This window comes from Oratosquilla oratoria, chromosome 15 (genome assembly GCF_046742065.1).
Source record: "Oratosquilla oratoria isolate Oo_2021 chromosome 15, ASM4674206v1, whole genome shotgun sequence".
Classification (NCBI taxonomy): Eukaryota; Metazoa; Arthropoda; class Malacostraca; order Stomatopoda; family Squillidae; genus Oratosquilla; species Oratosquilla oratoria.
The window spans coordinates 56409474-56436874 of NC_134791.1; the positions used below are offsets into that span (position 1 = coordinate 56409474).

General features: G+C 41.5%; 1 protein-coding gene across 1 annotated transcript in view; it reads right to left on the reverse strand.

Moving 5' to 3' along the window:
- Positions 1-1533: 1533 nt before the first annotated feature.
- Positions 1534-27401, reverse strand: part of LOC143033454 (putative methylmalonate-semialdehyde/malonate-semialdehyde dehydrogenase [acylating], mitochondrial) — a 33792-nt gene continuing 7924 nt past the window's right edge. Inside the window, exons 3-10 of the mRNA XM_076198917.1 lie at positions 25591-25669; positions 22452-22606; positions 19559-19771; positions 18518-18669; positions 13928-14204; positions 13589-13768; positions 6376-6474; positions 1534-2408 (exon numbers count right to left, since the gene is read on the reverse strand). Coding sequence (XP_076055032.1) covers positions 2307-2408; positions 6376-6474; positions 13589-13768; positions 13928-14204; positions 18518-18669; positions 19559-19771; positions 22452-22606; positions 25591-25669 — 1257 coding nt within the window. The 3' untranslated portion in view covers positions 1534-2306. The remainder of the gene's footprint in view (positions 2409-6375; positions 6475-13588; positions 13769-13927; positions 14205-18517; positions 18670-19558; positions 19772-22451; positions 22607-25590; positions 25670-27401) is intronic.

The following is a 27401-nucleotide window of genomic DNA, read 5'->3' on the forward strand; positions in this document are numbered from 1 at the left end:
CCCTGCACCTTGTCCACTGCCCTGGGTCACAAGCAGTGTCGCAAGACACAGCACATCCACAGCAAGGCCGCTTCATTAAATTGGCGACACCCCCCTCTCCGTCCCCCCATGCATAAAAGGAGAAGACGGGGAGAAATCCCTTCGGGCTGCGTCAAATTTTGCTCACACATACTACCTCACCCCCCATCCCCCCACCCATTCCACCTCATGCATCACAACATCATCCATATACAACCATTCTCCATTCACCCCTGTCTTCTGTCATCTCCCATCCTTCCTCAACAGACATTCCCCTCTTCCCCAAAGCCCCCTTCACCCCATCCATCCACCTCATCCTAGATTGAGAGATGCGAGTAAATGCCTTGGTGGGTTGAAGAGTGTAATGAGGAATAGACATTTGGGAATGGATGCTAAGAGGAGACTGTATGAAGGAGTGATTGTGCCAACAGCACTGTATGGGGCAGAAACATGGAACATAAGAGAGGAAGAGAGAAGGAGTTTGAATGTGTTTGAGATGAGGTGTCTGAGAAGTATGATAGGGGTTACTAGGCTGGATAGAGTGAGAAATGAGGGGGTGAGGAGAACAGGGGTGGAAAGGGAGTTGGGAGATAGGGTTGATGAAAGAGTATTAGGATGGTTTGGACACATGGAAAGAATGAATGAAGAAAGACTAGTAAAAGAGGTATGGAAGGCAGATGTGGAGGGAGTGAACATAAGGGGACATCCTAGAATGAGATGGATAGATAGGGTGAAGGGGACTTTGGGGAAGAGGGGAATGTCTGTTGAGGAAGGACAGGAGACGACAGAAGACGGGTGAATGGAGAGGGGTTGTATATGGATGATGATGTGATGCATGAGGTGGAATGGGTGGGGGGATGGGGGGTGAGGTAGTATGTGAGAGCAAAATTTGACACAGCCCGAAGGGATTTCTCCCCCACCTTCTCCTTTTCTGCATAGGGGGACAGAGAGGGGGCGTCACCAATTTAAAGGAGCGGCCTTGCTGTGGATGTGCTGTGCCTTGCAACACTGCCTCTGACCCAGGGAAGTTGACAGGGTGCAGGGATGACCCATCATCCAGGAAGTGCTAAAATGGGAAGGAGGGTGGAGGGGAGTGGAGTGTTTTTAGGAATGGAATGGGTGGGAATGATTTTTTTATGCCTTTTTCTTTTTGGCTACCTCCCTTGTAAGGGGGAAGAAGCCTTGGTATATGTATGTACAAAGTAACAGTTATTGATATGTCAATGAAACAGGTATAGTAGAAACAAATTATGTCTATAGTGGCATTCACACACAAAATCTTGGAGTCCAAAGACCAGACCCCATGTGGCTACTCCAAAGATCAGGCACCTTAGGGCCACACATCCAGATGAAGGTGGGAGATAGTGCTGTGGTCTACCTCACTAAAGCATTGGTGTTGAGGTACCATTTGCTGTCTGCTTTCCACAGCCGGAAACAGTGGCACTGTTTGTAAGACCACCCTAATGCCACCAATCATTGTCTTGTATATAGGGTACTAATAATGATACAAATATGGTTTCAAATACAATTTTATTGTAAGGTCCACTTCATCAACCTCATGCTTACCATGAGGTTCAATCTCAGTTTCCTAACTACAAAAATAATTTCTGTACCAGTCCCATATCACATTTGGAATGTTCTCCAAATCACTAAAATCCTAATGAGGAAACTGCAGATTTCACAATTTAATTGAAGGGTTTCATTCCCAAATAATACACATTTGTATGACTGTTGAATTAACAGGCAAGTCCAAACAAGTACTACAGAAGACTGATCAAAATTACTACACAAATTAACAACCATTATTAACACTTCATTTTCTCAATGCATAATTTTGGAGAAAGTATAAATTCTAAAAAACTTCTTTCAGTTCACAGAAAAATCTCTCATATCTGGACAAAAGCAATCCTGATATGACAAAGTGAGATATGGTAATCTCTGACACATTGTTTTCAGATGCTATCCCAGTGTCCAAAACTATAAGTGTTGCAAATAAGACATCCTCACTATTTTTTTACTGTATTTGCACCACATTTATACACAAGAAAAGCAAACTACTAGTGACTGTTCCCCTCCTGCTAATATAACACAAGTCAGTGACAAAAATAGTCCCATATCAGTACAACACAAACAACAGGAAATATAAAAAATTCCATACTTCCACATATGGGTAATCCATATACGAGGGATTTTTCTGTTTCTTCTGGCTTTTAATCTGCTGGCACTTCTGTGGTGACAAAATGCTTATGTAAGCTGCCATTCCTGTTCACCAGTCTTGAAACTGTTGTTTAGCGCATGACAGGCATGGCTGTTGCAGATTGAGTAGGGGTTACGTCTGTGTCCCGCCACATTTGCGTTACTGTCTTGAGTTGTGTGTAGAAGTTGATACCCTGTGAACATAATGGAATTAGTGAAACAATAAAATTTTGGGAGAATACAAAAATACATACAAAGACATGCAATGGAACGTATCAAGTGGGCATTCTAAGTGGGGAGAATACCAATATGCCTTTAGTTTCACAGACCTCTCTGAAGAAACTTTACACTGCTGTCTAAGTTTTATTAACATGAGACTGTTTCTATGTTACCAGCTGAAAGTAGTAAAGGAGAAGAGCAGTTTTAATGAAGCAGCCTTGCTGTGAATGTGTTATGTCTTGCGACACTGCTTTTGACCCAGGGCAGTGGGCGAGATACAGGGATGACCTGTCACCCAGGAGGTGCCAAGATAAGAGGGAGGTAAGAGGGTGGAGGGAAGTGGAGTATGTTAGGGGATGGAATGGGTGCAAGTGGTTTTTATGCCTTTGTTTTTTGGCTACCTCCCTTATAAGGGGGAAAAAGCCTTTGGTATATGTATGTACTAATATTCAGAGTAAAAGAGAATGAGTAATACAGCTGTAGCTTTATATTTCATAATGCGAGTATTGTGATGCATCATCAAATCATCATACATCAGGCAGCTAATGCTGCTCACGAGAATTTGACTCATATTGAAGATGTTTATCCCTTCTCTGACCCAGCCACAACTGTAGTGTTGTCCACAAACTACAATTGGCTTACCTCCCACTTCTCACCACTATCTCTAACCATCTCCAATCCTCTACCAATTACCCTCACATTTACCTCCTTGCACCACTTCATCCCTGTACACACTGAATAGCCATGGCAACACAACACATCCCTGATACAGCCCCACCTTTACCTTGAACCACTAGCTCCCTCCATTTCCAATTCAAATACAGGCTCTACTACATACATACATATACCAATGGCTTTTTCCCCCTTACAAGGGAGGTAGCCAAAAAGGAAAAGGCATAAAAACCATTCCCACCCATTACATCCTTAACACACTCCACTCGCCTCCACCATCCTTCTTATCTTGGCACCTCCTGGATGACGGGTCATCCCTGCATCTTGTCCACTGCCCTGGGTCAGAGGCAGTGTCGCAAGACACAGCACATCCACAGCAAGGCCGCTTCATTAAATCGGCGACCCCCACCTCTCTGTCCCCTCATGCAGAAAAGGAGAAGATGGGGAGAAATTCCTTCGGGCTGCATCAAATTTTTCTCACACATACGACCTCACCCCCCTCACCCCACCCATTCCACCTCATGCATCACAACATCATCTACTACTCTCATAAAAACTCTTAACTGCCCTTCAAGAGTAACTGCTATACCCAGGAACAACTATTCATTTTTTCTTTCATAATAGTATTTACTTCCACGATAACCATATTTAAAACAAATATCCTATCTCAAAAGTAGTTTCTGAGGGACTTTTAGACAAAAATATTTGTCATCTGCTAATTTGTATTCTAAAACACAGCATACATCACCATCTCTTGGTATCAGTTCTCATGACATCCTGGTTTGTGTACTAACCCACGCCATCTCAATAAACAATGTCATTCTGTAGCAAAACAGACAATTCCTTCAGTTATATTGAGTTTTTCATTGTCTTTTGGGAATAGTCTTGACTTCATATCTCTGACAACAGGTAAGATGTATGGATAGATGGTATAGCTATCAGCTTTAATTTTGAACAAAAATACCTTCTAAAGTTTTCGTATTGGTGCTTGCCTGTGCGCATGTTGATTCTCCAATGATCTCTTTGGGTACTCGAAAAAGCAAGGGTAGTATACATACACCCACACTACACCTGAATGCCACAAAAGCTTTGTAAACAGTAATTTCTACAATGTAATACAAGTACAATAATTTTTCATCTTGGCCTACATGTGCCAGTAAAAAGGTTAATTACAGTGACTTGTTACTACTTGATTAAAATAATTATTCTTTACATGGCAAGTTAGATACATTATAGTTTACATGCTGTATAAAAATGAAAGCTTCACTACAACTATCCCTAAGAACTTATCAATCCATTCCACCAAAAGACAAGTGTTTTTTGCATTTATTTCTATACTGCATGCCCTATTTTATGCCTTTTTATTTTCCCTTTTGTTATTATACAGGGGATAGGGGTTGCTTATGTGTGAATAATATTTTTTCTCAGCCTGAAGGGATTTCTCCAAGTCTTCTCTTTTTCTGCATGATCGGATGGACGGGGTGGGGTTACCAATTAGGTGAAATGGCCTTGCTGTGGACGTACTGTCTTGCTACATTGCTTCTGACCCAGGGCAGTGGGCAGGATACAGGGATGACCCATCACCCATGAAAAGGTAAGATTAGGAGGAGGAAAGGGTGTTGGATGGGAGTGAAATAGGTGGGGGTAGGTACGTCCCTTTGATTTGGCTATCTCTCATAAGGAGGAAAAAGCTCTTGGTATACAGATAATTATTTATTCTATTTAATTTCTTTGTTATCTACCTATTATTTCTCCAGGTTTTATTTTTCTAAGCTTATTTACTGACAAATTTAATCAAAATTTCCCAAAACATCTTTTTATCATTTGTTTTGCATAATGCTTTAAAAAAGCCCATTTAGTATTGTTGTAAGAGAATCTATCCCCATCATTTAGCTCTCCATGTATGTTCTGTATATCATTCTTGCCAGGCGGTTATCATAAGCTTTCTTCTCTTGCTTATTTCTGTTCTAAATGTTATTAATATTACAGTAAGTCCTCGTTATATGGTACATATGTGTTCCCGAAAACCTTACCATAAATTTAAATTACCGTATGCCGAACCTATTATAACATGTAATAATAGGATATGGCAGATGTACCTTCTGCCTGCTCTTTCCTCTTCAAAATATCTAGTGGATACCATATCTGTGAAATTTTCTTACCGTATATAAAATCGAGGGTAGTAATTACCAAATACCGTAACTGTGAATTTACCGGATAAAGAATTACTGTATAAGGAGGACTCACTGTATTATTTTCTTGGCTCCTCGTGGATGACATGTCATCTCTGCATCTCACCCATCCCCCTGGGTTAAAAGCAATGCAGCAATACACAGTAAAGCCACTTCATTTAATTGGCAACCCCACTCTCCGTCCCCTCATGCAGAAACATTGAAGATGGGTACAAATCCCTTCAGGCTGCATCGAAATATTCACACACAACCACTCCCTACCCACCTCCAATCCCCCACTCACTCCCTTCCATACATCAAAATATCATCCATACACAGCCATTCTCCACTCATCCCTATCCTCTGCTTTCCCCCTTCTTTCCTTCCTTAATAGACCCCCTCTTCCCCAAAGCCCCTTTCACCCCATCCATCCATCTCATCCTCAGTTCTCCCCTCATGTTCACTCCATCCATAGAAATTGTAGATTCATTTTCATAATTTTTTATATTAATATTAAATAGCCTGTGGCACTCAACACAATCACTATTCATCAAATACAATGATAATGCAGGAAGAATGAACAGAATCTATGATGTCACAACAAAGCAGATGGTGCCACAGGTAGGTTTAACAAAAATGGCCAAGGCAGATGTTTTGAAGGAGACAACATAATTTCAAATTTCAATAAATAAAAACAAAAGTTTTTGTAAGTTATTTAGCTATTACTGAGTACTAAGAACAGATTCCAGTAAAATTAGATACCTTTAATTTTCAAAATAGTTACACTAGCTTTCTCCCAATCCCATATATCTGTAATAACTCCCACAGTGCCTTCCTGCCTACCCTGTCATAAGCTTTCTCCAAATCCATAAAGGGCCAAAAAGCATCCTTATTTTTTACCAAGGCCTCACAAATCTGCCTTACCACAAAAATCAGGTCCACACACCCTCTACCTTTACTAAACCCACAATGCTCCTCACCAATTATTCTCTCTGTTCCTCTCATAATTCTCTCAATTAAAACCTTTCCATAAGCCTTTCCAACTACAGTGACACCTTGGTAAAAATAAATTCCTGGTTACAAGAGAAATGATACTTACAGCCTTCCCATAGAAATTAGCATCACCAAGGAATGATCCCCTGGATCCGGTGAAGGAGAACATAGGTAGTGGGACCGGGATTGGCACGTTGACTCCAACCTGGAATTTCACATCAAGAATTAGTTTCCTCAACATTCATCATTTATATGTATAACTAATCAAGTTATACCAGAATATATAGATTTAATCAAGCAATCTACTCCCCTAGGTCTCTTACAAGAGACTCACAGCTCTCAGTATCTTGTAATGGCCACTGGATTGGCACACAAATCACTAGAAATTTTGTTGTTCTTTGATTTATGGAATTTTTGGCTTGAAGGCCAAGCACTGGAGCCAGTAGGCCATTCAGCGCTCGTTGTTCTTTGGGTAAGGAAAGAGTGGGGTAGTATATGATAAGGTGCCCAGTGTCTTCTACATGGTGGTTGCATCTGTGGTGACAAATCTGTGGCCATGTCTATTTTGTGTTGGTACTGTTTGATTGCAGGGTCATAGCTTGTATACAATTGTACCAACATTGTTCTCATTTGTCACAAGAGGGCTTTCTTGGTTGGGTTGATGTCTAGGGAGTTTGGTGGAGTATAGAATTTGGGAAAGTCTAGAAGTGTTTGTTTTGAGTTTAGTATATATACATGTTTACCTAATTGCAGTATACATGAAGGGATCTATAATCATAGTGCCTTATCTCCAGTTATCATATCATATACATAGTGCCTTATCTCCAGTTATCATATCATATACATAGTGCCTTATCTCCAGTTATCATATCATATACATAGTGCCTTATCTCCAGTTATCATATCATATACATAGTGCCTTATCTCCAGTTATCATATCATATACATAGTGCCTTATCTCCAGTTATCATATCATATACATAGTGCCTTATCTCCAGTTATCATATCATATACATGTATAGATGCTTGCTGGCCACATAGGTTAAAGTATCACTACTTGTGGCTGAGGTCAAGGCGACAACTGTTCAAACCCTACCACCAGTGAGTTGGACCAAGGGCATGGTTCATTAAATTCCATACTACTGAGTCCCCTGTAGGGGGCACCAACCTAGCCTCCTAATAGGGGAATTAATGACATTATTGTGGGGTTTCAAGCTGCTCAGTAGTATACAGCCGATACTTTAGGGTCTATATGGGGTGCCCCCTATGAACCAGAGCCACACATCATTTTGTCTGTGGTACAGGAAATCTCTATTCATAGACAAATTATGCTGTTCCCCCACTCTTGTTACTGTCCTGTACCACTTCTCTGAATATTCATTTTCTTATTTTCCTGAACCCTGTGGTGGGGGAAAAGAATACTGGCACCAAGTCTTTTCACTAAAGTTGTACATACATACATATACCAAAGGGTTTTCCCCCTTACACGGGGGTTAGCCAAAAAGAAAAAGGCATAGAAACCACTCCCACCCATTCCATTCCCTACATATTCCACTCCCCTCCACCCTCCTCCCTCCTGGTTTCCCGGAGTTGTGTATGGAACTAAGGAAATAAGGAAGGATGAAGTGAAGGCAGTTGTTAAGATGATGAAAGCAGGTAAGGCACCTGGTCTGGATGGATGCCATGCAGAATGTCTAAAAAAAGGAGGTACAGTGATGGTGGACTGGCTGGTGAGGTTATTTAATGTTTGCTGGAGAGAGGGTAGAGTGCCGGAGGAGTGCCTGTATAGTTCCACTTTACAAAGGAAAAGGGGACAAGTGTGAATGTAGTAATTTCAGAGGGATTACCTTGTTAAGTGCAGTTGGGAAGGCTTATGGGAGGATCTTGATTGAGAGGATTAGGAGAGGAACAGAGGGAGTAATTGGTGAGGAACAGTGTGGATTTAAGACGGGTAGAGGTTGTGTAGATCAGATTTTCGTGGTAAGACAGATATGTGAGAAAGCTATAGGAAAGGGGAAGGATGTTTTTTGGGCCTTTATGGACCTGGAAAAGGCTTACGACTGGGTAAGAGAATGGAAACTATCATCAGAGATGCTATCGAATATCATTTAGAAAGTAACCGTTTGATAAATGATAGCCAGCATGGTTTCAGACGGAAACGTTCTTGCGTGACTAACTTACTCGAATTCTACAACACAGTTATCTCGAATTATGACAAAAGAAACAATATAGATTTAATATATCTAGACTTTGCAAAAGCTTTTGATACCGTCCCACACGAAAGACTACTTACTAAATTAGCTTTGAATGGAATAAGTGGTAGCCTATTAGGTTGGACTAGTAACTGGTTGAAAGGTCGAAAACAGAGAGTTGTTTTAAATGGAAAAACTTCTGGATGGAAAAGTGTTGCAAGTGGAGTTCCTCAGGGTTCCGTTCTTGGGCCACTTCTATTCATAGTATATATAAATGATATAGACCATGGACTAAAATCTACTGTTTCCAAATTTGCTGATGATACAAAAATGTGCGGAGTGGCAAATGATCACTCAAACCAATTAGATATTCAAGAAGATTTAGATCAATTACGGCAATGGTCTGAAAAGTGGCTAATGAAATTTAACACAAGTAAATGCAAGGTAATGCACATAGGTAAAAATAACAGTAAGTACGATTACAAGTTATTTGGAAATTCGTTAACAAAAGTGGATAGTGAAAAAGATCTCGGCGTAATTATCAGTAACGACCTCAAATCATCCAAGCAGTGTATTTCAGCCTCTGAGAAAGCAAATAAGATTCTGGGATTGATTGCGCGATCTTTTGATTTCAAAAGTCCATCACTCATTAACAAGCTATATAAATCGTTAGTTCGTCCACATTTGGAATATGCTGTTTCCGTATGGTCACCGAATCTCATTAAAGACATTGACAGACTGGAAAAAGTACAACGGCGAGCCACAAAACTGATTCCAAATATCAAAAATAAATCATACGAAAATCGACTTAAGCACATGAATCTGTTTTCCCTAAAAAAGCGTAGACTCAGAGGTGACTTGATACAGGTCTTTAAGATTTTAAAGGGAATTGACAACATCAAAAGTGACCAAATTTTCACATTGAATGAGAATCAGACAAGAAACAATGGTCTCAAACTGTCCGGAAATAGATTCAATTTGGAAGTGGGTAGAAACAAACTTTGTCAACCGTGTAGTTAATGAATGGAATAAACTTCCTGCACAGGTAGTGCAATGTAGTTCAGTTCAAAGCTTTAAGAATCATTTAGATAAATACCTAAGTAAGATGCTGTAATGATTATAATTTATGTTATATTATTTGTTTTTGTTTTGTTATAATTTGTCTCTGATTTTCATTTATTATTAGTTATATGTCAATTTATAATCATTTACTATTTACCGGTTTGTTTGTTATTCAACTATACCTATGCATTTATTTGTGTATTTTATTTGTTATTTTTACATTATTATAGTTTTAATTTATTATTAATATGATATATGTATATATATGTGTATATGTGTATATATATATATATGTATATATATGTATGTGTATTTTTTTTTTTTTTTTTTTTTTTTTTTTGCATCCGACCTAGATATGGATCAAAAGGTCTCCTGTCGGCATGCTCCGCCTTTGTAATCCTTTGTAATCCTTTGACAGAAAGGCACTGTGGGAGGTTTTGAGGATATATGGGAAAGGAGGAAAGCTTCTAGGAGCTGTCAAGAGTTTTTTTGAGAGTAGTAGAGCTTGTGTCAGGATTAGAAATGGAGAGAGTGAGTGGTTCGAGGTAAAGGTGGGACTTCATCAAGGATGCGTTATGTCGCCCTGGCTGTTCAACTTATACATGGATGGGGTAGTGCGAGAGGTAAATGCAATGGTAGTGGGTCAGGGATTGGAGATGGTTAAAGAAAATGGAGAAAAATGGGAGGTGAGCCAGCTGTTGTTTGTGGACGACACTGTGCTTGTGGCAGGATCAGAGGAGGGATTGAGGAAGTTGGTGACAGAGTTTGGGAGAGTGTGTGATAGAAGAAAGTTGAAGATAAATGTGGGTAAAAGTAAGGTGATGAGATGTACAAGGGGTGAAAGTGGCAGTAGTCTGGAAGTGAGCATTAAGGGTGAGAGACTGGAGGAGGTGGATAGTTTTAGATACTTGGGTGCAACTGTGGCAGGAAAAGGTAGAGTGAAGGTGGAGGTAGAATGTAGATTGAGAGAAGTGAGTAAATACCTTGGTGGATTAAAAAGTGTAATGAGGAATAGACATTTGGGAAAGGATGCTAAGAGGAGACTATATGAAGGAGTGATTGTGCCAACAGCACTATATGGGGCAGAAACATGGAACATAAGAGAGGAAGAGAGAAGGAGTTTGAGTGTGTTTGAGATGAGGTGTCTGAGAAGTATGATGGGGGTTACTAGGCTGGATAGAGTGAGAAATGAGGAGGTGAGGAGGAGAACAGGGGTGGAAAGGGAGTTGGGAGATAGGGTTGATGAAAGAGTATTAGGATGGTTTGGACACATGGAAAAAATGAGTGAAGAAAGACTAGTAAAAGAGGTATGGAAGGCAGATGTGGAGGGAGTGAACATGAGGGGACGTCCTAGGATGAGGTGGATGGATGGGGTGAAGGGGGCTTTGGGGAAGAGGGGAATGTCTGTTGAGGAAGGATGGGAGAGGACAGAAGACAGGGGTGAATGGAGAATGGTTGTATATGGATGATGTTGTGATGCATGAGGTGGAATGGGCGGGGGGATGGGGGGTGAGGTAGTATGTGTGAGCAAATTTTGACGCAGCCCAAAGGGATTTCTCCCCGTCTTCTCCTTTTATGCATGGGGGGACGGAGAGGGGGGGGGTTGCCAATTTAATGAAGCGGCTTTGCTGTGGATGTGCTGTGTCTTGCGATACTGCTTCTGACCCAGGGCAGTGGACAAGGTGCAGAGATGGCCCGTCATCCAGGAGGTGCTAAGATGAGAGGGAGGGTGGAGGGGTGTGGAGTGTATTCAGGGATGGAATGGGTGGGAATGATTTTATGCCTTTTCCTTTTTGGCTACCTCCCTTGTAAGGGGGAAAAAGCCTTGGTATATGTATGTATGTATGTATGTGTATGGAACTTAAAATAAGTGCTTGTTTACAATATTGCACAACAACTTTGGTGATGGGCTTTTTCTGCGAGTTGTTCCAATTGCTTCATAGATGGAGGGTTGGTTTCACTTGGTTATTGTACTCCATACTTGTTTGTTGTTTTCCCATCTTTATTCTTTTTATTTTTTCATTTATATACTTTCTTAGACATCTTTATCTAGATGAAGTAGTATCTCTTCTTCTGTGTACTTCAATTTACCTTTCAGCTTCCATTTTTTACGAGTGTCTATCTCACATGTACAGTTGGGATAGTATTTTTTGTATTCTCTAAGAATTTTTATTCTGACTTTTTATATGATCATGATCTCTTTGATTTGCTTTGTCTATCGAAAGAAATCAGGGTAATGTAAAAGTCTCATTCTTATTTCCTCAATGCTAAGAGGAGACTGTATGAAGGAGTGATTGTGCCAACAGCACTGTATGGAGCAGAAACATGGAACATAAGAGAAGAAGAGAGAAGGAGTTTGAATGTGTTTGAGATGAGGTGTCTGAGAAGTATGATGGGGGTTACTAGGATAGACAGAGTGAGAAATGAGGAGGTGAGGAGGAGCATAGGGGTGGAAAAGGAGCTGGGAGATAGGGTTGATGAAAGAGTATTAGGATGGTTTGGACACATGGAAAGAATGAGGGAAGAAAGACTAGTAAAAGAGGTGTGGAAGGCAGATGTGGAGGGAGTGAACATGAGGGGACATCCTAGGATGAGGTGGATGGATGGGGTGAAGGGGGCTTTGGGGAAGAGGGGAATGTCTGTTGAGGAAGGACGGGAGAGGACAGAAGACACGGGTGAATGGAGAATGGTTGTATATGGATGATGTGATTGCATGAGGTGGAATGGGCGGGTAGATGGGGGGTGAGGTAGTATGTGTTAGCAAAATTTGACGCAGCCCAAAGGGATTTCTCCCCGTCCTCTCATTTTATGCAATGGGGGGACGGAGAGCGGGGGTCGCCGATTTAATGAAGCGGCCTTGCTGTGGATGTGCTGTGTCTTGCGATACTGCTTCTGACCCAGGGCAGTGGACAAGGTGCAGGGATGACCCGTCTTTCAGGAGGTGCTAAGATAAGGGGGAAGGTGGAGGGGTGTGGAGTGTATTCAGGGATGGAATGGGTGGGAATGATTTTATGCCTTTTTCTTTTTGGCTACCCCCCTTGTAAGGGGGAAAAAGCCTTGGTATATGTATGTGTATGTATGTAACCTTACCAATTTGCTTTCTTAAACTTTTACAATTTCCCCATGTTTATGGTTGGAGAGAGGCTGGGCATATTGCTATGTCAGAGGATTCACTTGTTGGTTGTACTGGAGAGGTCATCTAATGGGATTAATGTAGTTGAGTATATTTAGGTTGGGGAGTTATTCTAGTGATCTGTTTCCTCTTCGATCTGCCATTTGCGTATGCAGCTATATGTAGTCTAACACATATACAACACAGACAATCTTCCAAAGTTTCTTCCAACAGAGGTTAATAAGAGATCCCAAGGACTGTTGTCTATCACTGTGGGGTTGCATGGATAGAGTGAGAAATGAGGTGAGGAGGAGAACAGGGGTGGTAAGGGAGTTGGGAGATGGGGTGGATGAAAGAGTATTGGGATGGTTTGGACACATGGAAAGAATGAGTGAAGAAAGACTAGTAAAAGAGGTATGGAAGGCAGATGTGGAGGGAGTGAACATGAGGGAGCAACCTAGGAAGAGATGCATGGATGGATGGGATGAAAAGGGCTTTGGGGATGAGGGGAATGTCTGTTGAGGAAGGAAGGGAGAGGACAGAAGACAGGAGTGAATGGAGAATGGTTGCATATGGATGATTTTGTGATGCATGAGGTGGAGTGGGTGGGGAATGGGGGGTGAGGTGGCATGTGTGAGAAAAATTTGACGCAGCCCAAAGGGATTTCTCCCCGTCTTCTCCTTTTCTGCATGAGGGGACAGAAAGGGGGGTTCGCCAATTTAATGAAGTGGCCTTGCTGTGGATGTGCTGTGTCTTGCAACACTGCTTCTGACCCGACATCCATTAGGTGCCAAGATAAGAGGGAGGGTGGAGGGGAGTGGAGTGTATTGGGGATGGAACAGGTGGGAATGGTTTTTATGCCTTTGTTTTTTGGCTACCTTCCTTGTAAGGGGGAAAAAGCCTTTGGTATATGTATGTATATTATAATTTCACAACCAGAAACTTATATTTACCTGTCCAACATCAATTTCTAAAGTAAATTTCCTTGCTGTTGCACCATTGGTTGTGAAGATTGCTGTTCCATTGCCATAGGGGTTGGCATTGATTGTAGAGATGGCATCATCTAAACTATCTACTCCCATTGTCAAAAGGACTGGTCCAAAAATCTCTTCTTTGTAGCATTTCATGTGAGGCTGTAAAGAAATCAATATTTAAAAACATTGTACACTACAAGTATTTCTAAAATTAATACAAGCCTGACAAAGCCCTAGCAAGATCTGCCACAATTTTCAATCACATCATTATGGAACAAGAACTCAAGTACATAAGAAATCTATTCTTTGAACACTAACCTGAACTCCAGCAAGCACTGTAGGACCAACAAAGTTTCCACTTTCGTAGCCAGGAACACTGATATTGCGACCATCTAAAATACACTGGGCACCTTCATCAATACCAGACTGCACCAGACTAGATATACGATCCTTTGCTTCAGGAGAAATTACTGGACCTAGGTCAGCATCAGCAACATGACCTGCATGAACCTTAAGCTTACTTGCTCGCTCAACAAGCTCTGGAATCCAGTTTTGTGCTTCCCCAACAAACACTGCTGTGCTCAAGGCCATACATCTGTTTATGGACAATGCAGAATTAATTATCACGTATATTTATTCATGCTTCAATCTTTTTCACATATCTATTTATATACCTTCCCCCATATATGGTAGGTAGCCAGTCAAGGCATCACCCACTCCCACCCATTCCACTCTCATCCACCATCCTCATTTTCCTTTTATCTTAGCTCCTCATGGATGAAAGGTCATTCCTGTCTCCTGCCCACTGCCCAGGTCAGAAGCAATGCAGCAAGACACAGTACATCCACAGCAGGGCCACTTCACTTACATGGCAACCCTCCCTCCTTGTCCCCTTATGTGGAAAATTGAGAGGACAGGGAGACGTACATTCTGGCTGCATCAAAATAACGTCCATACACAACCATTCTCCTCTCATCCTTATCCCCTGCCTTCCCCTTTCTTTGCTTGACAGTCATTCCCCTCAAGAAATTTTTTACACATACATATATATAAACATATATGCACACATATACATATACATATGCACACATACAAACTGCCCCCAAATGCACCCAGAACAGAAACTTCATACTACGATGCCCCACAGTAATAATCCCCAAACAACAACACAATATCTCTTCTCTAAGTGACTTATGTTCCTACCCAGAGGCTGTTGCCAATTTCCTGGAGGCTGTGGGTCTCCTGCAAGAGAGACCAGGGGCAATGGATTGATTGATTTTCATTACCTTTCAAATCTTTGTTCTGCCAGATATTCATCTTCATTCTTTTTGTCACTCGTTTCACTCACCGAGATGACCAATATAAGCAACACTTGATAAATCAATTGTATCTTGGGTAGAGGTGGAAGGAGTGAACATGAGGGGGTGACCAAGGATGAGATGGATGGATGGGATAAAGGGGGCATAAGGAAAGAGGTGAATGTCAGTTGAGGAAAGACGGGAGAGGACAGAAGATAGGGGTGAATGGATAATGGTTATGTATGGATGATGCTGTGATGCATGAGGGGGAGTGGGTGGGGGATGGGGGATGTGAGGGAGTATGTGCGAAAAATAAATTGATGCAGCCAGAAGGGATTTCTCCCCATCTTCTCCTTTTCTGCATGAGGGGACGAAGAGGGGGTGTCACCAATTTAATGTAGCGGCATTGCTGTGGATGTGCTGTGTCTTGCAACATTGCTGCTGAACCTGGGCAGTGGGCGAGATGCAGGGATAACCCGTCATTCAAAAGGTGCCAAGATAAGAGAGAGGAAGAAGGTGGAGGGGAGTGGAGTATGTTGGGGACGGAATGGGTGGGAGTGGTTTTATTGCCTTTGTTTTTTGGCTACCTCCTTTGTATGGGGGAAAAAGCCTTTGGTATATGCATCTTGGGCAACATTCAAGGGTTAACTTCTACACAAATACATACATATATCAACAGCTTTTTCCCCCTTACAAAGGAGGTAGCCAAAGGTATAAATCCACTCCCACCCATTTCATCCCCACATACTCCACTCCCATTCACCACCCCTTCCTCCCTCTTTTCTTGGCTCCTCCTGGAGGACGGGTCATCCCTGCATCTTACTCACTGCCCAGGTTCAGAAGCAGTGTTGCAAGACACAGCACATCCACAGCAAAGCCGCTTCATTTAATCGACGACCCCCTTCCCCTCTCCAACCCCTTATGCAGAAAGTGAGAAGCTGGGGAGAAATCCCTTTGGACTGCATCAAAACATCATTCACACATCCTTCCTCACCCCCCATCCTCCACCCACACCCTTCCATCACTGATTGATCCATATACAACCATTCTCCACTCACCCCTATCCAGAATGTTTTCTCCCTTCCTCAACAGACATTCCCCTCTTTCCCAATGTCCCTTTTACCCCATCCATCCATCTCATCCTTGGTTGCCCCCTCATGTTCACTCCTTCCACTTCTGCCTTCCACACTTCTTTTACTAATCTTTCTTCACTCATTCTTTCCATGTGTCCAAACCATCACAATACTACAATACTCTTTCTACCCCCACTCTCCTACTCACCTCCTCGTTTCCATTCTATCCAGACAAGTAACTACTACCAAACTTCTCAGGCATTTCATCTCAAACACATTTAAACTCTTCCTCTCTTATGTTCCATGTTTGTGCCCCATACAGTGCTTAGCATCCACTCCCAAATGTCTATTTCTCATTACACTTTTTAATCTCCCCAGGCATTTACTTCCTTCTCTCAATCTACATTCTACCTTCACTTCCACTCCTCCCTTTCCCGCCACATTCACACCCAAGTATCTGAAGCTATCCACTTCTTCCAGTCTCTCTCCCTTAATATTCATTTCCAATTTGCTGCTATCCTCTCCTTTTGTACATCTCATCATCTTACTTTTACCCACATTAATCTTCAACTTCCTTCTTTCGCACTCCTTCCCAAAAGTCCATCATTAACTTCCTTAATCCCTCCTCTGATTCTTTTGCAGAAACATGGAACATAAGAGAGGAAGAGAGAAGGAGTTTGAGATGAGGTGTCTGAGAAGTATGATGGGGGTTACTAGGCTAGATAGAGAAAGGAGGTGAGGAGGAGAACAGGGGTGGAAAGGGAGTCGGGAGATAGGGTTGATGAAAGAGTATTAGGATGGTTTGGACACATGGAAAGAATGAGGGAAGAAAGACTAGTAAAAGAGGTATGGAAGGCAGATGTGGAGGGAGTGAACATGAGGAGACATCCTAGGATGAGGTGGATGGATGGGGTGAAGGGGGCTTTGGGGAAGAGGGGAATGTCTGTTGAGGAAGGACAGGAGAGGACAGACGACAGGGGTGAATGGAGAATGGTTGTATATGGATGATGTTGTGATACATGAGGTGGAATGGGCGGGGGGATGGGGGGGGGGCGAGGTAGTATGTGTGAGCAAAATTTGACGCAGCCCGAAGGGATTTCTCCCCATCTTCTCCTTTTATGCATGGGGGGATGGAGAGGGGGGGTCGCCGATTTAATGAAGCGGCCTTGCTGTGGATGTGCTGTGTCTTGCGACACTGCTTCTGACCCAGGGCAGTGGACAAGGTGCAGGGATGACCCGTCATCCAGGAAGTGCTAAGATAAGAGGGAGGGTGGAGGGGTGTGGAGTGTATTCAGGGATGGAAAGGGTGGGAATGATTTTATGCCTTTTCCTTTTTGGCTACCTCCCTTGTAAGGGGGAAAAAGCCTTGGTATATGTATGTATGATTCTCTTGCAAGCAGTGTCATCAGCAAACAACTGGTTTATCTCCCACTTTTCTTTAACCATATCCAATTCCCTGCACATTACCCTTGTGTTTACCTCTCACACCACCCCATCCATGTATAAATTCAACAGCCAAAGAGAATTACACACCACTGGCAAAGTCCCACTTTTACCTCAAACCAATCACTCTCTCCATTTCTAATTCTAACACAGGATCTACTACTCTCATAAAAACTCTTGAATACTCTGAACAGCTTTCCTCCTATCTGCAACACCTCCCACAGTGCCTTCCTCTCTACCCTGTCATAAGCTTTTTCCAAATCCATAAAGGCCCAAAAAATATCTACCTTTTCCTATAGCTTTCTCACACATCTGCCTTACCACAAAAATCTGATCTATGCAATCATACCTGTCCTAAACCCACAATGTTCCTCACCAATTATTCTTTCTTCCACTTCTAATCCTCTCAATCAAAACCCTCCCATAAGCCTTCCAAACTACACTTGAACTGATCCCTCTCAATCTACTACATTCACACTTGTCACCTTTTCCCTTGTAAAATGGAACTATACAGGCACTCCTCCAGTCCCCTGATAATCTACCCTCTTTTAGAACAAACATTAAACAAATTCACCAGCCAGTCCACCATTACTGTACCTCCCTTTTATACACTCTCCCCATGGCATCCAATCCAACCCAGGTGCCTTACCTGCTCTCACAATTTTAATAACTGCTTTCACCTTATCTTTCCTCATTTTTCCTCCATTTTCCTCATTCATCACTGTCATTTTCTTAGCATTTCCCACTCCAACTACTTTTCTCTCCCTATCCTCCTTCACATTTAGCAACTCCTTAAAATAATCTGCCTATCTTCCTCTTACTGCTGTCTCTTCCATTATCATCTCTCCATCTGCACCTTTTACCTTTTCTTCTCTACTTGATTAGCCTCCTCAAATTTATGTAATAGGTAATTCCAAATCCAATGCTGAGTCAACTGCATCTCAAACTCATAATATTACCACTACTTTTGTTTTCAGTATTTCAACAGAACTGATTAAATTCTCAATTCATTTTCACAATTAACACCCATTACCTTGACATTTTTAAACCGACAGCAAATTATAAGAACAGAAGTATAACAAATGTTCTATTACCTCTGTCCTGCAGCTCCAAATGCTGCACCAACCAACTGTGTAAGAGTGCTCTCCTTGTTTGCATCTGGCATGATCACTCCATGATTCTTTGCCCCCATGTTAGACTGGACACGCTTGCCATTTCTGGATCCCCTTTCATATATATATCGACCCTGAAAATGAAGCATAAATCATATTAATAAATCAGTATTACAAGTTACCAACAACATAATTCACTTCACAGCTCTATATATTCTGTCTGTCTACTTACAAATAATTACATTATGGAACTGAGTATGGATACTAAGTATCTATTTTAGCTCTATATAAATTTTTGTTTACAAGAAGTGGTAAATTACATTAACTGTTGTCATATGGCAATATTATGTGGTTGAATCTGCCAGTCTGAGAGGCAGATGTCTCAGCAGTTCAACTGTCAGTCAAGCCAAGTTATAGGTTATAGGTTGTCCGTTGAAGGTCTGCTACAACTACCGGGATATGATGTCAAGTAGCTAATGCTTGTACATGCACATATGCACACTTAGCATAGAATGAATATATAATTCACACTCAAGGGCAAGCACAAAAGCATACAGGCCCTTCTTGCAACATCAGTGTAGTTGTTGCTTTAAGTTTTACCATGTGGAAAACTCGCAGCCCCACAGTGATAAGTAATGATACAGTACTTGGAACCTCCCATAAATTTCCCCATGAATAAGCTCTCAACTGCTGTCTGTGTTGTATCACTGTGGGATTGTTTCTATGTCACCTGCTGAAAATGGTAGGAAGAGGAGAGCAGTTATCAGTTGTCAGATCCCCACGTGTGAAAAAGTAAAAGAAATAAAGAGTTTAAGTTATTAGAAAGAGATCTTGGCCCCGGTCTGATGATTGAATGTCAGTCGTGATAGAGGTGAAGGAATTGATGGGTTTCGAAAATGGGCAGCTTCACTGTCCATCTTGCTGGACCACCACACGCTACCCATCATCAATAAAACTGAAAGCAATAATTAGTATTATCATCAACCATGTAAATATGTCGCCCAACTCAAAAATGATACCTACTGCATTGTCAGATCCCACAAAGGAGATTGCTCTGATATGTGGATTGTCACAGATGAAATTGACAGCATCATGCTGTCCATGGATAATATTAACAACCCCATCAGGACATCCTGCTTCCTGAAGTAGTTCAGCTAAAAGCATGGCTGTTCCTGGGACACGCTCTGAAGGCTTGAAAACATAGGTGTTGCCACAAACCATAGCCACAGGAAACATCTGTAAGGTTGCAGTTCCTCATTAACCCAAGTTAATACAAGGATATCTTAAAATTCAGTAATATCTTAACGTTCTATGGAACTGGAGAGTTAAGTATTTGGAGTCACTAAAACATATGAATCCGTTTTCCCTAAAAAAGCGTAGACTCAGAGGTGACTTGATACAGGTCTTTAAAATTCTAAAGGTAATTGACAACATCAAAAATGACAATATTTTCACATTGAATGAGAATCAGACAAGAAACAATGGTCTCAAACTGTCCGGAAATAGATTCAATTTGGAAATAGGTAGAAACAACTTTGCCAACCGTGTAGTTAATGAATGGAATAAACTTCCTGCACAGGTAGTGCAATGTAGTTCAGTTTGAAGCTTTAAGAATCATTTAGATAAACACCTAAGCAAGATGCTGTAATGATTATAATTTATTTTATATTATTTGTTTTTGTTTTGTTATCATTTGTCTGTTTGATTTTCATTTATTATTAGTTATGTCAATTTATTATTATTTACTATTTACCTGTTTGTTTATTATCTAACTATACCTATGCATTTATTTATGTATTTTATTTGTTATTTACATTATTATAGTTTTTATTTATTAATTTATTTTTATTATGATTTTTTTCGCATCCGACCTAGATATGGACCAAAAGGTCTCCTGTCGGCATGCTCCGCCTTTGTAATCCTTTGTAAAATGGAGGAGGGGCTGTGGAGGTGAATTATACAATAAAGGGGGCAAGTAAATGTCTGGGGGAATGAAAAGTGTTACAAGAAACAAGTATCTAGGGACAAACACAATAAGAGGGTTGAATGAGCAGAGACTTGAATTCAGGAGGCACAAAAGAAAAGCCTAAACATTTTTCAGATGAGAAGGTTTCGGATGTTTCAGTTCGAGAAGTATGGTATCATGAGGATGGATAGTGTGAGAAATGTGGCAGTGAAACAAAGAATGGGTGTGGAAAGAAATGTTGGAAAGGATAAATCAAAGTGTGCTGTGGTGGCTTGAGCTAATAGAATAAATGAGTAGGGAAGACTAGTAAAAAGAGTGTGGAAAGCAGAAGTGGATGGAGTAAACTTGAGAGGAAAACAAAGAATGAAGTCAATGTAATGTGGTATGAAAGGAGCAGGGAGTGAGAGAAAATGTCTGTCAAGCAAAGTAGAAAATACTAAAATGGTTTGGCCATACGAAAAGAACGAGTGAAGAAAGACAAGTAAAAAGTGTGGAAGCCACAGGTGGAAGGAGTGAACTTGAGGGGAAATGAGAATAAGATGGATGGATGGATGGATGTAATGAAGGATGCCCTGTTGAGCAGAGAAAGGACAGGGCAGGAGATAGTGGAGTGGAGAATGGTTGTGAATAGACAGTAAACTGATGCAACCCAAAGGGATTTATCCTTGTTTTCTCTATTCACCTGTGAGGGGACAATGAGGGAGGGTCACCATGTAAAGGAAGTAGCTGGGCTAAACCAGCACTTGTTTCAGGGCCTCTTGTGGAGGTGCTGCATTTTACTACACTACTTCCAATCCAGGCAGTGGGCAGGGGCAGGATGGCCCTTCATCTACAAGGAACTAAGGGATCTAAGTGAAACATAAGAGTGTTGGATGGATGTGGGTTGGGTGAAGGGTGGATACCTGCCTTGACTGGTTACTGCCCTAATAAGAGAAAATAAGTCTTTTGGTATATAAACATACATACATTACATATATCATATATGTTACATACATACATGCCATACATTACATATATAATACCAAATGGACTTTTCCTCTTTACAAGATCTAATGAAGTCAAAGCATACATACACCCCACATCCATCTACAACTTTTTTGTTCTCCCTCACACCATGGCACCTTGTAGATGAAGTAGCCCTGTTCTACAGGGTTTAAAGCAATTCAGTGAAATAGAACATTTCCACATCAGGGCTGGAGCTGGTTCACCCCACTTGCTTCATTATATGGCAACACACACACATTTTTAATTAAAGAATATTTACAGAGCAGCCAAGAACATCCCTTCAGGCAGCATCATTTATTCATTTATTCACAATTACTCTCTACTCCCTCCAATCTTATATCATAGACTTTATATATATATATATATATATATATATATATATATATATATATATATATATATATATATATATATATATATATATATATATATACTGTATATCAACTTACAAATTAAATACACAGTACTAATTACTCCGTTTCCAGCAGTGGATCTTTCCACCAATCAACCCACTACAACACCTTCATCTACTAACATTATGACATCATCTTGGCTAAGTAGATATTTTTCCATTCTCATTATCACCTAGGAATAACATGGTCTCAACTAGTTTGTCTCATAATTTTGTACATGAACATGTCCAAACCTCTCTCTGACTTGACATACTAACCCTGTACACTGCTTCTGACCCAGGGCAGTGGACAAGGTGCAGGGATGACCCGTCATCCAGGAGGTGTGTGGAGTGTATTCAGGGATGGAATGGGTGGGAATGATTTTATGCCTTTTCCTTTTTGGCTACCTCCCTTTTAAGGGGGAAAAAGCCTTGGTATATGTATGTTAACATGTCCCCACCTTCTACATAGATTAAAATTTTCACAATGTGTACCTCATCTCTACCAACAGCCCAGTGTTAGACCCAGCTTAAACTGTAGCACATGCACATACCCAAAGAGGAATCATGGCCGGAAAGTTGAAGGGTGCAATACCTGCACAGACTCCAATAGGAACACGAAACGAGTGAGCATCCATGTCCTTCGCAATTTGAGACATTGTTTCTCCAAGTTGGAGTGAAGTAATACTGCAACAATGCTCAACAACCTCTGCAACAACAATAATGTTTGATGTTAAATGCACAGTAAATATACTCAAGGTTATGCATAATTCAAACTAACCAAAACTACCACTCATCTGGTAACCAGTAACTGTTGACTCAAGTTTTAATGACTAGAAATAAGAAACAGTCTTCAAGGAAGAAACTTTGAACTTATGTCTGCTGTATTGGTGTGTGTCTGTTTTCATGTTATTGGCTAGTTGGGGGAGGGATGCAATCTCCAGTTGTCAGCTCTCCTTGTGTAAAAATGTAGAACAAATACAATATCAATAGCAACATGTCCTAGACCTTGTCAAGAGACCAAATATTAGCGCCTGAAGACTACACCTTCAGATGGAGGTAAGGATGATGCCAGGCTTTGAAGTCACTGTTAGCATGTACTTTTGTACTTTATACTGTTCCTTTGAATCAGCCCTTTACCACTTCTATGACTACCTCTTCTGGATCCCACGGTGTCCCATTTATGTTGGGAAAGCCCTTTACCACTTCTATGAGTACCTCTTCTGGATCCCACTGTGTCCCATGCATGTTGGGAAAGGTGACTAAATGGGATGGAGTCACAAGACTAGGTTTTCCTAAAAAAAGTCTAGGTATAGGGGCTTGGAGGGTTCCCACCAGAACCTTAATAATTGGATCATTAGATGTGCATACCACTGATGAGAGTACAAGAAAAAAGATTGGTGGTTTGTTTGTGAGAAGGAAGATGCTAGTATGAAGTGAAACTAAGTTGAAGGGGAGTTTGAGTTTGAGAGTGGAGTGGGGAGGGTGTCACAAGTGACAAGGTGGTTAAGGAGGGAAGGAGTGGCTCTGCCAATAAAAGACAAGATAGGAAAGTATATAGTGGAGTGGAGGGAAGTATCTTCAAGGTTAATGTGGGAGAAAGTGAAACTGGGATGGGAGATGTGGGTTTTTGTAAGGGCATATGGTCCTGGTAGTGAGAAAATGGATTAGGAAAGGGAGGCTTTTTGGATAAATTTAAACAAGTATATACAAAGTCTTGGAAAGAATCTAAATGCAGTGGTTAGGAGATCTCAATGCTAGAGTAAGGGATGAGCCAATAAAAGTTGTAGTAGGGAGCTGTGTGGTACCAGGTAAGAATCATTGTGGAGAGATTACATTGGAGATGGATTTAGAAAGGGAATTGATAAACAGTATTTAGAAGATAGCCAGGCATAAATAAACATGGTAAAGAATGGTGTTATGAAGGGTTGTTGATAGGGTGCTATTGGATTATGTAATGGTACCCAAATTAAGGATTGCAAGAGTTCTGGATGTTTGTGTACTCAGGGAAAAGAATTTTGGTAGAGGGGATTTTATGAATGGAGGAGTAAAAGCAGCAACAACTACTACAGCACTGTAGGAGAGAGGCCAAACGCAGAGTATGGGATCCAATATATTTGACATTTCGCCCACCAGGGTTATTTCTGAAGAAGCCCTGCTGGGCGAAACATCAAATATATTGGATCCCATACTCTGCATTTGGCCTCTCTCCTACAATGAATGGAGGAATTGTGAAGGAGAAAAAGGGAGGGGAGTAGGGAAGTGCTGAGAGTAAACAAATTCAATGAGGAGAGAAAAATATCAGAAGCAGAAGTGTGGGAGGTGGAGAGAGATATAAAGGAAATTAGAAGAACAGGTGCATTTCAAGAAGATAATGATAAAATGCACAAAGATGGGAACAGGAGAATTAGTATATGGTATGATAAGGAGAAGGTGATAGTGGAAGAGAAGAGGACTGGTTACAAATTAGAACAAGGGAAGCATATGAGAGATATAAGAGAGGAAAAGCAAAACACAAGGTAAGGGAGGCAAAGAAGAGAGTGGATGTAAAATGGGGTAAGAGTTTGACAGACAATTTTGAAAATAATATAAAGATGTTTTGGAAGGAAGTGATCAGAGTGTGTGTGGGGGGAAGGGTACTACATCAGGTGGAGAGTAAAAGGTAAAGGATGATTAACGCAACCCAAAGGGATTTCTCCTCATCTTCTCTTATTACTTGCAAGTGGACAAGAAGGGAGGGTTGTCATGTATATGAAGTGGTAGTAGTAAACCAGCTTCAGCTGTTGTGTTCTGCTGTGGAGGCACTGTGTCTTGCTGTATTGCTTCTGATCCAAGCAGTGGGCAAGGGGCAAGGATGGCCCTTCATCCACAAGGAGCCAAGATAAATGGGAGGTTCGACGAGTGTAGGAAAGGTGGAGGAGGGGTGCATGCCTTGGCTGGCTACTTCCTTTATAAGGGGAGAAGAACCTGTTTGCACATATAGACTGTCATCAGTACCTAATCAATCAATCCATTACCCCTGTTCTCTTGTAGAAGACCCCCAGTTCTCAGGTAACCAGCAAAAACCAATTAATTGGCCCACAAGTCACTCAAGGTAGAAACAGTGTTGTTGTCTGGGTGTGGCTCAAGTAGGACACTATAGGACGAGGTGTTCAGTGTCTTGTGTGTGGTGATTAATTCTGGGACAACTGGTTCTGTGGCCAGGCTTATTTTATGTTGGTACAGATTTGAAGTGGCATGGTGGTCTCAACGGTTATGAACTTATGGGAAGGATTTCTCTGTAGGGCTAATCTGGAAGACTTTGGAGTAAGGAATTTAACTGTCAGCCCTGGAGTGTTTGCTTTGCAGTCTGAATGCATAAAACATGTCAGAACCTGTGGTACAAAAGTAGCATCATTCCTCTATGAATAGAAATTTCACTCAGACAAATGATGTGTGGCTGTAGTCCATCAGGGTGCTCCAAAACAGTCCCTCAAGCATTGGCTGCATGATAGCATGCAATCACTAATGCATGATACCATGCAGTCAAAACCTCAGTCCAGGATAGAGTTGAGGTCACTGGAATCAATCCTACAGAAGAGGAAGACAGCAGTGATAACTTTGTCTACTGGGAAGAGGAAGAAGAAGAGAAAAAGAGGAAGAAATATGGCATAATGCAGTGAAAGAAAAAAAAAAGTTATGAAGAATACTTACGAAGGCCACGCAAGACATCCCCTTCAGCATCAACTAAAGTTTTGCCTTGTTCTGTTGTAATACAGTTTGCAAGCTCTTTCTGTTGAGAACAGATATACCAGTTACAGAACATATATAGAAAACCAATTGTTCAAATAAATCATATTTTTCAATTTAGTTAATGCAGAGGATTATACACTGCAACCAATCTGCAATATCAAATATACATAGGATTATTTGAAAAAGAACGATCCTGTTTATCATCCAAGACTAGAAATAAATTCAACCAAATAACCTGTCACCTCAGCTCTTTCTTACAGGAAACCCATAGCCCCAAGGCATATGAAGAAAAGGATGAATTTATATGTAAAATTTGGGGAAATCATTAGAGGCACAAAGCAGTCATATACGACAGCTCCATGCCTCACACTGCCTTGTATACCATGCAATCTGTAATTCCCTTAAATAACAAATAATCATTTACAGGAGGCAAAAGAAAAGGAGGACAAAGGAGGAGATGAGGAAAGGATGAGAGGGAGAAAGGAAAAGGCAAGAACAGAAAAGAAAGGAGGAGGAGGAGGATGAGGAGAAGCAGAAGGAAAGAGGAGAAGCAGAAGGAAAGAGGAGGAGGGGGAGGAGCAAAAGGAGGAGGGGGAGGAGCAAAAGGAGGAGGAGGAGGAGGACCAAGATAATGATAATGAGGAGGAGGAGGAGGACAAAGGAGGGGAGAGAGGAGGACAAAGGAGGGGAGAGAGGAGGACAAAGGAGGGGAGAGAGGAGGACAAAGGAGGGGAGAGAGGAGGACAAAGGAGGGGAGAGAGGAGGACAAAGGAGGGGAGAGAGGAGGACAAAGGAGGGGAAAGAGGAGGACAAAGGAGGGAGGAGGAGAGGAGGGAGGAGGAGAGGAGGTGAGGGAGGAGGAGAGTTGGGGAGGAAGGAGGAGTAGGGGAGGGGAGGGGAGGAGGAGAGGAGAGGAGAGGAGGGGAGGGGAGGGGAGGAGGAGAGGAGAGGAGGAGGAGAGGAGAGGAGGGGAGGGGAGGGAGGAGGAGGAGGAGGAAGACCCCCAAACCCCCCTACAACTCAATATACTGACTTATCTGTTCTAGCATCGAGACCCCCAATATCACTACTATTACATTTCTCACAAAATTCTCAAATCACTTGACTAAATCTATCCAAAGGGCCTCCCTTACCTCTTCACTTTTCTCATGACAGGGACTATATGCATTCACAAAAACCCACATCTCACATCCCACTTTCACTTTTACCCACTAACCTTGAAGATAGTTCCCTCCACTCCACCATGCACATTCATATCTCATCACTTATCAGCAGACTAACTCCTGTCCCTCAGCATCCTCATCACTCCCAACACCCTAACCACCATACTATCAATCTTACCTCTCCCTTTCAACTTAGTTTCACTCAATGCTAACACATCCATCTTCTTTCTCACAAACTGCCAATCTCTTCCCTTTTATTGTCATCTACATCACAATCATGCATATTTAATGACGCAATTATTAAGGCTCTGATTGGAGTCCCTTTAGAAAAGCTTTCACCCATTTAAGTAGTTTGCCTCTTAGTCCTCTAACATCCCCTACCACTCTCACAGCACATCAATCATTCCAAGTCTGAAGCCTCTCACAGCACATCAATCATTCCAGGTCTGAAGCCAAACTGACTGTCAGCCAGTGTTCATCTCTTCAAAATATTGCTCAATCAATCTTTCACAACCCATTCACATAGTTTTACTATTGTGCTAGTCAGTGATCAGCACAATAGGTGAACAGCAAACCACCTTCACAAAAATTACACTGTGCTCCTTTTCT